The sequence below is a fragment of the Abramis brama genome (assembly GCF_963993115.1).
Source record: "Abramis brama genome assembly, chromosome: 9".
NCBI lineage: Eukaryota > Metazoa > Chordata > Actinopteri > Cypriniformes > Leuciscidae > Abramis > Abramis brama.
The window spans coordinates 16,536,188-16,549,923 of NC_139971.1; the positions used below are offsets into that span (position 1 = coordinate 16,536,188).

At 38.1% G+C, this 13,736-nt stretch overlaps 1 protein-coding gene across 3 annotated transcripts in view; it reads right to left on the minus strand.

Annotated features, from left to right (window-relative positions):
- dhx36 (DEAH (Asp-Glu-Ala-His) box polypeptide 36) overlaps positions 1-13,736 on the minus strand; it is a 226,734-nt gene that overhangs the window by 166,372 nt on the left and 46,626 nt on the right. For 2 of the 3 annotated variants that reach the window (XR_014607670.1, XM_084123912.1), the window contains exons 7-11: positions 10,994-11,068; positions 9,122-9,288; positions 8,712-8,793; positions 7,499-7,639; positions 7,106-7,226 (exon numbers count right to left, since the gene is read on the minus strand). Coding sequence is in view for 2 of the 3 variants with exons in the window: in XM_084123912.1 (XP_083980038.1) it covers positions 7,106-7,226; positions 7,499-7,639; positions 8,712-8,793; positions 9,122-9,288; positions 10,994-11,068 (586 nt within the window). In the remaining variant the exon portion in view is untranslated. The remainder of the gene's footprint in view (positions 1-7,105; positions 7,227-7,498; positions 7,640-8,711; positions 8,794-9,121; positions 9,289-10,993; positions 11,069-13,736) is intronic. The other variant, XM_084123913.1, reaches the window with a different exon arrangement.

Here is a 13,736-nt window from a genome sequence, read left to right on the forward strand (position 1 = left end):
TCAAACCATGACGTCTTAGTGTATTACCAACAGTAACCTTGGAAACGGTGGTCCCAGCTCTTTTCAGGTCATTGACCAGCTCCTCCCGTGTAGTTCTGGGCTGATTTCTCACCTTTCTTAGGATCATTGAGACCCCATGAGGTGAGATCTTGCATGGAGCCCCAGTCCGAGGGAGATTGACAGTCATGTTTAGCTTCTTCCATTTTCTAATGATTGCTCCAACAGTGGACCTTTTTTCACCAAGCTGCTTGGCAATTTCCCCTAGCCCTTTCCAGCCTTGTGGAGGTGTACAATTTTGTCTCTAGTGTCTTTGGACAGCTCTTTGGTCTTGGCCATGTTAGTAGTTGGATTCTTACTGATTGTATGGGGTGGACAGGTGTCTTTATGCAGCTAATGACCTCAAACAGGTGCATCTAATTTAGGATAATAAATGGAGTGGAGGTGGACATTTTAAAGGCAGACTAACAGGTCTTTGAGGGTCAGAATTCTAGCTGATAGACAGGTGTTCAAATACTTATTTGCAGCTGTATCATACAAATAAATAGTTAAAAAATCATATATTGTGATTTCTGGATTTTTTTTTTTTAGATTATGTCTCTCACAGTGGACATGCACCTACGATGACAATTTCAGACCCCTCCATGATTTCCAAGTGGGAGAACTTGCAAAATAGCAGGGTGTTCAAATACTTATTTTCCTCACTGTATATATATATGCAGATTTTTTTTTTTTTTCATTTGCAACACTCAGTCATACCCTCAATCTGAAATTATCCGTTTTTTAAGGGGCTCCTTAAAAAGGCATGTCAGTAAACGGCCACTGTTATGATTTGCGTCACAGCGTAGAAAAAAGTATCAACGCCCACTCGCTATTGTACGAGAGTAATTTTGATAACATTATCCATATTTTAAAACATGAATTAATGTTTTAAAAGTCAATTTATTAAATGTAAAAAATATATTTAATCATTTATTATTAATTAAATAAACAGTTATAAATATGCCTGTATTAATTTGTCCATTTAAAAAGTGCCATTCCTCCATAGATGACATTACTCCTATTCAGTTTTTTCCCAAATTTATTTTCCAAAAGAAGTTTTGCATTTATAAAAGTGTCTTAAAACTTAACCTTATATAGATATTCAAGTGTACGTTTAAAACACACTCCATGACTCTTGCCTATAAATGCTGATTTATTTGAAAGAATTAGTCCCAAAATGTATGTTTTCATAACCCATTCACCCTCAAGGACACGCTGACAAGCCTAATGGGTCTGCACTGGCTTACGTCACCAAAGCGTGACTCAGAGGATAACCACAAGGTCTTACAGCAGCTCGTTTAAGACTAAAGGGGGTCGCACACCGGACGAGAAGCGCAGAGCCGCGCCGAGGTATCGCACATCGGACGCGCATTTTCTCAGTTTATGGCTAGCAATATTGTTATGTTTAAGGACATTATGGAATTAAGATAATGTCTGTACTATGTTATGATTGTACTGGACAATTAAATACAATCGTTGCTAAGTCTGCAGTCTGAACACTTTACCTCAGAGCGTCCGTTAACTGAATTAATTGAGAATATCACCTGAAAATCTGATAACATCAGCAGTTTTCATCCACGCAGCTGATTTCTGTAAATGAATGTAAAACTAAATGTATATTGCAGCACAGGGTGAAGTCAGTATATACATTAATGACGATTTGAGACAAATAAATGTAAATTTTATGTAAAACTATGTAAATGGCACTCTGTGGCGCGGCAGGATTTTGAACAAGCTCCTGAGCCATAGTTGGGCGCTGCAGACAGATGCCGAAAGGCACCGCCGGTGTGTGTACACTCATAGAGAATAATGTGTTAGAATTTTAAAGACGTGGCGCTGCGCGACGAGGCGCTGCGCTTCCCGTCCGGTGTGCGACCCCCTTAAAGGTCAGAGACAGGACAGAAAATGGGTTTAAGCTAAATGACCTACAAAAGTAGACCTCAGTGGAAAAAATGAAATATGAGCCATTTAAGGCGTATAAAAGTAGGTATTATAGGAGCATCGTGTTTCTCAGATTTGAGAATTCAGACTAATTGTATCCATGTAGAGTATGAACTTGTAGTAATGTGAACAGGATGTGAATGTGGTATTGAGAGAGGAGAGGAGAGGAGAGGAGAGGAGAGGAGAGGAGAGGAGAGGAGAGGAGAGGAGAGGAGAGGAGAGGAGAGGAGAGGAGAGGAGAGGAGAGGAGAGGAGCATCTGCTAAGCAGTCCCATTAGCACACATTTAATGCCAACATGTTTCTGCTTTACTCAAGGCTCACCATCTGTCCCTGATTTGGCCAAGTCACATGGACACACACTCAAATGTGTGTCCATGTGATGGACACACATTTGAGTGTGTGTCCAAAAAAAAAAAAAAAAAAAAAAATATATATATAAATGCGTGCGTCGCGACTGAGTGCGTTGTTGTGTTTGGAGCTCCGTCGAATTAATTCAGAAACCTTGATTTTCTTCTTTACACTCTTTTACAAACGAACTTTTTCATTTTTATAGCGCGTGAACATATCTGGAATACTATTCTCCTTAAAAAACAATCGGATTGCTCTGATATCGCTACTTATATCCAACCTTTCGAACTTCCGCTACTAGCCTTAGCCCGCTAGCATTACACGCGTGGTCGCGCCTATCGATCGACTTATTTACACCCGTATCACTGAAAGCTACAATTCGCCATTATAGCACATCTGCTATAATGGCGAATATAACGGATGTGTGTCTAACGTTACCTTTGAGTGCAGGTGAGGACACCTTCGAGCTGCATTCTGTGCAGTTAGAGCTGGAATCCGTGGAGAAGCAGATCCGCGACCTACTAGAGAGACAGGCCGAGCTACGAGATCGGCGATTCGCGCTTGAAACATCACGCGCCGATGCTCACAAGTCAGTGGTTAGTAACCTTTTGACTCCGACCTCGTCTACTCCGTGTGTTTCTCTGCCCAGGATGCGACCATCCCTGGTTTCATTCACTCCGGCACCGACTCAACACCATGGACCCTGGGTGATTCCACAGCGGAAGACGCGGGCCAGGACCAGAGCTAGGACCTCTCCGCCCCTCCCGGCCTTCGAGATCTCCACCCGGAACCGCTTCTCCCCTCTACGCGAGACGGAACGCGACGCTGTGATCATCGGCGATTCCATTGTCCGGCATGTCCATGCTACCATAGGTAAAGGTAAGGTGCACACTCACTGCTTTCCTGGTGCTCGTGTTCTCGATGTTGCTGCACAGGTTCCCGGGATTCTGAATGGTGACGAGCCCGTCGGAGCTGTCGTGCTGCACGCGGGAACGAACGACATCAGGCTGCGGCAGTCGGAGGTTCTGAAGAAGGACTACAGGAGCCTGATCGAGACGGTACGCAGTACATCGCCTGAAACAACGATCATCGTGTCTGGACCGCTTCCCACTTACCGACTAGGACACGAAAGGTTCAGTAGATTATTTGCTCTAAATGAATGGTTAATGTCATGGTGTAATGAACAGAGACTGCTCTTTGTAAATAATTGGAATCTTTTCTGGGAGCGACCTAGGCTCTTCCGTGCTGATGGCCTTCACCCCAGCAGAATCGGAGCGGCTCTTCTGTCGGACAACATCTCCAAGATGCTACACACCATATGACTAGTAAGTCAAAGTCCAAATCACACTCTTTGCTGTCCAAACTTAATTGATATAAGTACCAATGTAGAACATTATATTGAAACTTTGTCTATTCCTCGTTTAGTGAGATCAAATAATAAATCTACTGCAGGATCTAGGAAAAATCTAATTGTGATTAAACCAGAAAATCTCAATATTAGTGAACAAAAACAATTTATAAAGCTAGGTCTTTTAAACATTAGATCGCTTACACCTAAGGCGGTTATTGTAAATGAAATGGTCACAGATAATAGTTTCGATGTATTTTGCCTTACTGAAACCTGGCTTAAACCAAATGATTATTTCGGTCTTAATGAGTCTACTCCATCAGGATACTGTTATGAGCATGAGCCCCGTCTGATTGGTCGTGGCGGTGGTGTTGCTATAATCTATAAAGATATTCTTACTGTTACTCAGAAAACAGGTCACAGGTTTAATTCGTTTGAAGTACTTGTGCTAAATGTTACTCTCTTAGATGTAAGAAAGAAATCCCTATTATCTCTAGCCTTGGCTACTGTATATAGACCGCCAGGGCCTTACGCTGATTTCCTAAAAGAGTTTGCAGACTTTCTCTCAGATCTTTTGGTCAATGTCGATAAAGCATTAATTGTTGGAGATTTTAACATACACGTAGATAATTCAAATGATGCGTTAGGGGCTGCGTTTACAGATTTATTAAACTCCTTTGGGGTCAAGCAAAACGTAACTGGTCCCACTCATCGTCTTAATCATACGCTAGATTTAATTATATCACATGGAACAAATCCAACCGATATAGATATTATACCGCAAAGTGATGAAGTCACTGACCATTACATGGTCACTTGCATACTACGTACCGCTGAAATTTGTCATGTTGCGCCACGTTATCGACCAGGCAGAACAATCCTTCCAACAACTATAGATAGATTCTCAAATAGCTTACCTGATCTATCTCAGCTGCTTAGTGAACCCAAACAAACAGATGAACTAGAGGAAATGACTAGCACTATGAGCACCATTTTCTCTAGTACATTAGACATCGTTGCACCAATTAGATTAAAAAAGGTTAGAGAGAAAACTAAAGCACCATGGTACAACAGTGCTACACATGTTCTAAAGAGAGAAACTCGTAATTTAGAGCGTAAATGGAAACAAACTAATTTAGAGGTTTTTAGAATCGCTTGGAAAGACAGCATGTCACGTTATAAAAAGGCCCTAAAAGCAGCCAGGGCTGAGCATCTCCGCAAACTAATAGAAAACAACCAAAATAAACCTAGGTTTTTATTTAACACCGTGGCTAGACTAACAAATAAACAGACGTTACCTGAGCAAAATATTCCGTTACAGTGTAGTAGTAATGATTTTATGAATTTCTTCACTGAGAAAATAGAAAGCATCAGAAATACAATTGTAAATGTACAATCTTTAATGGTGTCTTATGATTCAGCCTCAATTATCGCCCCTCAAGAAAAACTACAGCGCTTTGCAACTATAGGACAGGAAGAGCTAAATAAACTTATCATTGCATCTAAACCAACAACGTGTTTATTAGATCCAATACCAACTAAACTACTGAAACAAGTGTTACCTGTAGTGGAAGAGCCTCTTCTCAATATTATTAACTCGTCTTTATCCTTAGGTCATGTTCCAAGAATATTCAAGTTGGCAGTTATAAAACCTCTCATTAAGAAACCACAATTAAATCATAATAACCTAGCAAATTATAGACCAATTTCAAATCTTCCATTTATGTCTAAAATTCTAGAAAAAGTGGTGTCCGCTCAACTGTGCTCTTTCTTACAAGAAAATGACATCTATGAAAAATTTCAGTCAGGATTCAGGCCGCATCATAGCACAGAAACTGCGCTCGTTAAAATCACAAATGATTTACTTCTAGCTTCTGACCAAGGCTTTATCTCAATATTAGTTTTACTTGATCTTAGTGCTGCGTTCGACACTATAGATCACAAAATACTCTTAGACCGACTACAAAACTACACTGGTGTTCAGGGACAGGCATTAAACTGGTTTAGATCATACTTATCAGACCGTTACCATTTTGTCTGCTTAAATGGGGAAAAATCGAAGATAACGTCAGTAAACTATGGAGTACCGCAAGGATCTGTGTTAGGCCCTCTGCTATTTTCAATATATATGCTGCCACTTGGTAATATTATAAGAAAACATGGAATTAATTTCCACTGTTATGCTGATGACACTCAATTATATATTTCATCACGACCAGATGAAAACAATAAATTATCTAAATTAACAGAGTGTGTTAAAGATATAAAATACTGGATGACATGTAATTTTCTGCTATTAAATTCAGATAAAACGGAGGTATTACTTATTAGTCCAAAAAACTGCCCACAAAACCTCTTACAATACAACTTTAATTTAGAAGGGTGTCCTGTTACTTTATCCTCTACAGTAAAAGACCTGGGTGTTATATTAGACCGCAACTTGTCTTTTGAAAATCATATTTCATATGTTACAAGAACAGCCTTTTTCCACCTTAGAAACATTGCTAAGCTACGTAACATGCTATCTGTTTCTGATGCAGAAAAGTTAGTTCATGCATTCATGACCTCGAGACTAGATTACTGTAATGCTTTATTAGCAGGTTGTCCTGCATCCTCAATAAACAAGCTACAGTTAGTCCAAAATGCAGCTGCTAGAGTTCTTACTAGATCAAGAAAATATGATCATATAACACCAATTCTGTCGTCTCTACATTGGTTACCTATAAAGTTCCGTATCAATTACAAAGTATTACTACTGACCTATAAAGCCCTAAATGGTTTAGCTCCCGTGTATTTAACGGAACTTCTATCGCCCTACAATCCATCGCGCTCTTTAAGATCACTAAATTCGAGGCTTCTGGTCATTCCTAGGATATCTAAGTCCACTAAAGGAGGGAGGGCGTTTTCACATTTAGCTCCTAAACTGTGGAATGGCCTTCCTGATATTGTTCGAGGCTCAGACTCGCTGTCCAAGTTTAAAACTAGATTAAAGACGCATCTCTTTAGCCAAGCATTCACATAATACCTACCTTTTATACTACAGTTGAATCAGATTGAATGCATTAATATTACGAACAGCAGCTACGCTAATTATTTCCCATCTGCTTTTCTGTTGTTATCTCGGGACGCCAGTCCCGAGGTAAATACAGATCGTCAGCTCCAGTTTGTATCCAGCCTCTCATGGAAACTACAGATTCTCCAACACCCGTGCAGAGACGACTCGGCGCCTGTGAAGAGACGACTCGACGCTGGCGATATGTTTATGCCCTAAATCAATACATGATTAACTAACTGTATTTCTCTATGTACATTTCTGAAATGCACTTTCTGTAAAGCTGCTTTGAAACAATATGTATTGTGAAAAGCGCTATACAAATAAATTTGAATTGAATTGAATTGAAATACACAAAAATAACAGCCAGGCTTACAAGGAAGGCACTCACATCCTCTTTCATCACGATGTGTCGGATCAATCCTACGATGAGCTCCAGATTGATCTTCTCATCATCATCCATCATCTCCAGCGTGTCAATGGTGCTGTCTGAGTACCTGCCAATCACAGAGCAGACAGGTCATGCTACATCACATCTCAGTGACTCAACACAAGTGCTGCGAAATATTTATACTTCAAAAAATTCACATTAACAGCTGCAAGAAAAAACGTCAACAATGCCTAATTTCAGCCCGCAAAAAGCTGTATTTTCAAACTGCATTAAATAACTTAAGGCAATTTGTTAAATAGTTTGCATTTACTTTAATGTGTTTGTACATGTCAAAGTTTGAGGTTACTGTCATTCAATAGTTTCTCAAAAAATACTGACCGATCTCTGAGCGTACGGGCGTAACAGGGCCAGCTCTCGCGGTATTCTGCCTCTTTCTGCTCTTTCTCTGGCCGTGCGTTCTGGCCGTGCATAAACCCTCTCTTATAGCGAGGTCTTCGGTCATGTTGCTTTGGCTGGAATCTATGATACAAAGTTAGAAGACACTCCCAGCATTCAGTCAGTCAACTTCTATCCTGCATATACTGTAGCCATTGTGCCATTTCATGTGGGAAAATCTCAAATGGAGTTAAAACCACTCCAAAATAAAAAGAAATACCAGCCTAAATGAATAGTTCACCCAAAAATTACAATTGTGTCATCAGTTACTCTACCATGGCAATTCAAAAAGCTGTGGTTAGTAAGTATGCGAACTGATGAACTGTATAGAAAAGAGCTGCTTAAACACGGAATTTTAATTTTGGGGTGAATTAATCCTTTAACCTATTCAACCAGGTGCCTGCCAGCTTATCCAAGATGGTCTAGCAGCTCTGAATGAATTGACCTCTACTAAGTCTAGCTCACAGTTAATGGCACTTAAACCACCTTGGACCAGCTGGAACCATGTAAAACAGCTACTATCTTAAGTAGCTGGATCCAGCAGTGCAATAAGTATAAAATACACACCATCATTCAAAGATTTGTGGTCAGTAAGATTTTTAAATGTTTTTGAAAGAAGTCTCTTATGCTCGCCAAAGCTGCATTAAACAGCAATAATACAGTAATATTGTGAAACATAATATAATTTGTTTTAAATAACTGTTTTTTTGGGGTTTTTTTATATGTTTAAAATGTAAATTATTCCTGTGATGGAAAAGCTGAATTTTCAGCAGTCATCAGTGTCACATGATCCTTCAGAAATCATTCTAATATGCTGAGTTGGTGCTCAAGAAACATTTCTGATTATTATTATTATTATTATTATTAATGTTAAAAACAATTGTGCTGCTTAGTATTTTTGTGGAAACAGTAATATTTTTTTTGGATTCTTTGATGAATAGAAAGGTTTTTTTTTTTTTTTATGCATTTATTTGAAATATAAATCTTTTGTAACATTATAGATTTCTTTAATGTCATTTTTGATCAGTTTAATGCATCCTTAGTAAGGGCAGTGACTGTTTTAATTTCTTACATTTTTTTACTGACCCCAAACTTTAGAAATGATACTGTATTTTGTAAATATATCACTATTTCTTTTTTTTTTTAATGAGCTCACCCAAGCAATTCCACCACGTCCTCCAGTAAAAACTCTTTCACTGGGAATGTGTATCCAGGAATATGGATCATGGGACAATTATCTATAAGAGAAAGAAAATGCAATCTTCAATGATTACCATAGTTATGTGTCTGATCCTTATTGAATGGTTGGATTCCCACTGTTCATGATCTGACTTTTTCCCCCTTAAATGCTAAACCGATTATCCTGGTCATTAGCGTTATGCTAGGTCTTGGCACACTTCCTTTGAGGAGTACAGAGAGCTGTATTAGACTGTTATATATTATAAGACATATAGTTAAACAATCCTAAATGATAACTGGTAAATTCACAACAAAACTGTATAAAAAAAAAATATTTATTTTGGATTCATCCATCTGAATTATTTGAAGTTATGTTAATTCTCTTACTGAAATACTTGCTGAATTTCTCAGCGTTAAGTGTGGCACTCATGAGGACTACTTTTAGGTCCTTTCGAGCAATTAACAGGTCCTTCACGATGGTGAGAAGAACATCAGACTGAAGACTCCTCTCATGAATTTCATCCAAGATCAGGTGACTTACGCTAGTGAGGTATCTGGGGGGGGGGGAGGAGAAAAAAAAAACACATATACACACTGGAGCAAAGGACAGACTTTTCATAATTATGAATAAGAAGAAATAACTAGAGCAGAAAATAAGAAAGATTCCTGAAGCCTTGATGGACTGAACTGACAAGACAACCACAATACTTCTTGAAGGCCACATATGGTTAAATGATTCCCCAGCTATAATTTTCCTTGATAAAATTATAGCAAAAGTTCCATAAGTGTTCGATATAATGTTTATGCTCTATGCAAATGCTTATCAATAACTGATAAGCCCTGCCATTTCTGTTGTGTATGAGAAACATTATATAGCAAACGCGCCAAAACCGGAACAAGAACTGCCCGTTTGAACTGTGAGATAAACTGAACATTTATCAGCTTGGCTCAGCGTGAGCTTAGAACATAATCCAGTGAAAAGTGAAAAACCAGTGAAAAGTGTTCAACTTTGGCGCAGTGTTCTCCCATACAAACCATTAATCAAATGCCTAGTGATTTTAACTAGTTTGAAGCCAGATAAAACAGTGCTGACATTCTTAACAACACTGACGCAGCAGAAAACAGGAGAAACATTGAGCTAAAATGATAAGTCGCCAACATTAACTGTAGTAACACTAACTGAAACCATGGGATTGTGGCAGAAATGTGGGATATTCAAATCAAATTTTATTTTATCATTAATGTAGACATTAAATGTATTAAAGGAGTAATTTAATATAATTACAGTATTTTTGTTAATTGGCTATAGCAGTTTTTTATGCATTTGTATTACTAAATGTCTTTAATAATATACTGCTTTTCATAACAAATACCACAGAAACAATAATACAGTTACTTTTTACCATGGCAGAGAGGTGCAATGCGTGGTTTTACCTGTGGTTATTACCATTTTTACAGATGATTTGTTGATGAACAAATTTACATCTGCATCCCAACTCAAGCTACTGTTAAATGTGCATTTCTAAGACAAAACATGTAATATTAATTTGTGAAATGTTCACCTCACTCAGGAGCAAAGATCTGCCTTTAAACTTGAAAGGAAAAAAAAGACATTTATCGTGATAATTATGATATTGACTGATATGAAAAATTTCATCATGATACATTTTTGACCATATTTTGACCCTACTTCTGCACGAACAGGGCAATTCGAGAATCACAGCTGTAAATAAACACTGTTGTCAATCCCAAACACTGACTGTGTGAACGTAGCCTGAATGATGTCATTCAGATCCCTAACAGGCTTTTATCAGGGACTTCTGTACGTACGAATATGTTGGCATCAAAACAGAAGAGATGTAAGAGAAAAAACAACAACAACAACAGTACATAATGTGTTTTCTATATGGGTTGCTGTGAAAGCTGTCTGAGTGGATGAGTCAAACTAAGAAGCATGGTGAACAGTACTTTAGGCATCTCCACTCTGCAACCGCTGAAGCAGAGTTGATGTGAGTGAGTGAGTGAGTCAGTGAGTGAGTCAGTGAGTGATATTGAATGTATGTGCAATTATATGTTTGACATTGCTTTGAGTATGTATAAGTGCATGTGTGCGCCCTGTACACCGGCTGTGTATTGATTAAACACCGGCGTCTCTTACAGAAAGAAAAAGAAAAGCCAAAGCAGACAGATAGAGGATGGGGGGAGGGGAGTAATGAAACAGCAGAAAGGAGTGGAGGGAAAGAGGTTTAGAACACTTACGTATCTGAGCGGAGCCACTGAAGAATAATACCCGTTGTACAATACAACACCGAGCCTTGTTTCCGTGGTAACCGACTGGAAAGCAGTGCCAGAGAGTGAGCGATGAGAAAAGGACAAATAAAACAGGAAAAATCAGTGTAAAAATAATTTTCACTTCAATTACAATATTAAAATATACTAAAATACTAAATCAAAATACTACACATATCAAAAGCAACATTATTCAATAATATGCAATAATGTACTAATTTTAATATAAAGTACTCATATAATTGCTGTTTTAGGATCAGTCTGCAAGAACATATCCTATGTAAATAAATGAATGAAAAAAAATAACGAAAGAATGAATGAATACATAAATGAATGAAAAAAATACATGAATAAACTACTAAATAAATGAAAATAAATGGTAACAAAAAGTTTTCAATAAAAGACATTTTATCAATAAAGAGAAACTGAAACTTCTCTTTTTTGCAGAATATCCTGGCCACTCTTTTCAACATAATGACAGTAAAATAGGGATATCAAGCTTTACATAACAGTTACAGCACCATAAAAGTGGTCTATACAACACATGCAATACAATACAGATTACAGACTAAAATTTACTGTTCCTTACAAAAAACGATTGTACTGCTTCAAGACTTTGAAAAGTAGATGTGTCATAGGGGCTGTTTACATCTGGTCACTTCATGCGTTTTCTCAGATCAGATAGCTATCTGATTTATCAAAACGATTCCATTTACACCTGGTCACATAAATGTGTTTTTGCGAAACAGATTTAAATCTGATCTTCAATTCCCACGCTATATGCAGATTTAATGGAGTGCACGTCACCGAAAGCAACAGATATGAGCTGCATTTTATTGATCATCAGCTAAAATTTCAAAATCAAAGACCGCAATAAGAGAGAGCGGCAACAGCCCTGGTAAGATCATTTCATTTCTTAAGAATTTACTTTTAATGATGATGATTGTGTGTTAAGCGTCTGCGACTTACTTTCACCAGAGCCCGTCTACGGAGAGCTTGGCCACTCCCTATTAAGTCCTATTGTACCGAATTTTGGTTGTAGTTCCACCAGAGTTCCACTGGGGGCGATCGCCCATGAGTGCAAAATGAATGGGAGTCTATGGGGATAGACGGCTAAATTTGTCTCTTTCACCCAATTGCCGTTGAGAAATCTCAGATTTGATTGTAGGTTTTGCAAGTTCAACATGGGTTATAGGTCGAAAGTTGAATGAACGAGTACTTATGTCCTTTCGATTTCTTACAGGTTGAGTTGTTGTTGCCCATAACACGCTAGCATTCTGGTAATGAACGCTGATTGGTCAGTGAAGGACTGATTACGACCAGAGATACCGCTTGATGGCATCGTGGCATCCGAAGCGGGACCAGAAACAAACAAAACAAAAACTCTTCTAGCACGTGTATTTACCTGTCAGCTGTGTTGTCGATGCCTCGAGAGAAAAGAAAGTGCAGAGCGCGAAAGCACCAAAGTGACTGAAGGATTGCCGTAAAGCAGTATCTCTGGTTGTACGATGTGTATGACGTCATTGACATTTTAAAAGACTTTTTAAAGCAAATAAGTGACTCTAAAAAATCTAACACCCAGCAATGTGTAATTTCTTTGCATCTCCTTTCGAATACAACATTCAAATTACTAGACAAAAAATTATATCCTGGGGTATAGCGCCATAGACCTCCATTCGCCCTCATATGGAACCAGAGTGGAACTGCAACCAGTTCAGAAGCCGGAAGTTTACTGAGAGTGGAACTTCTCCCCTTATTAGACATTCTCTGCTTTCACTCTGATTTGCGATAGTTTGCACGTTGGCTTAATGAATAGATGCTCAGCTTCTCATCTGCGGTGATGCGTGTTCCAGTAGCGTCGTCATATCTGGCTATAACATTACATATAGCCTATAACACGCTCTCACACGTTTATTTTTTTTAGCATTTTTGGGAGGAGTACAATTTACATTTGTGGTTTCAACAACCAGATGCCTTTACACTTGTCCAGTTTTGTCTCGAATGCGGCCCAGACCACCTCCTGAAGTGGTTTGAGCAATCGGATTCAAATCCGTTTCGAATGCGTTTCGGAGGGCATTTACACCTGGTCTTTTCACGATCGGATAGCTATCCGATCTGAGAAAACTCATGAAGTGGCCAGGTGTAAACAGCCCCATATAAACCACATTTATGATACATTTCTTTTTTAGTGCTGTCAATCGATAAAAAACCCTGATTTAAATCGCAAAATTTCTGTAATTAATCGCGATTAATCGCACCTAACATTAAAGCATTTTATATATTTTTATGCTGTAATACTTTCACATTTAATCTCCAAAATAATGTAGAAATAACAAAGACAGTATATTTTAAATACTTCTTTTTACTAAGCACTATGAATGAAGGCCAGTATCACTGATACAATAGTGATGTCTCTATTACATGGATTTTTTTCCACTTAATTTTAGCCATTCAGCATTAAAGTACAATTGAAAGATATTGATTTAAAAATATAACAATATTTAATTTAAGTGGACTTAAAATAATCTTGACATAAACCCATTGTAATAAATGTCACATTTAGCTGTGCCTTTAATATATCAGGGTTCAACACTAAGGTTTTTTTTCCAGGCGAGGCGGTTCAGATTTTTGCCTGCCCTGGTAAAATGCACAAAAATTATTATTATTATTTTTTTCATTGTTCTTGACCCATGTAACCTTGTAAACAGTGTTT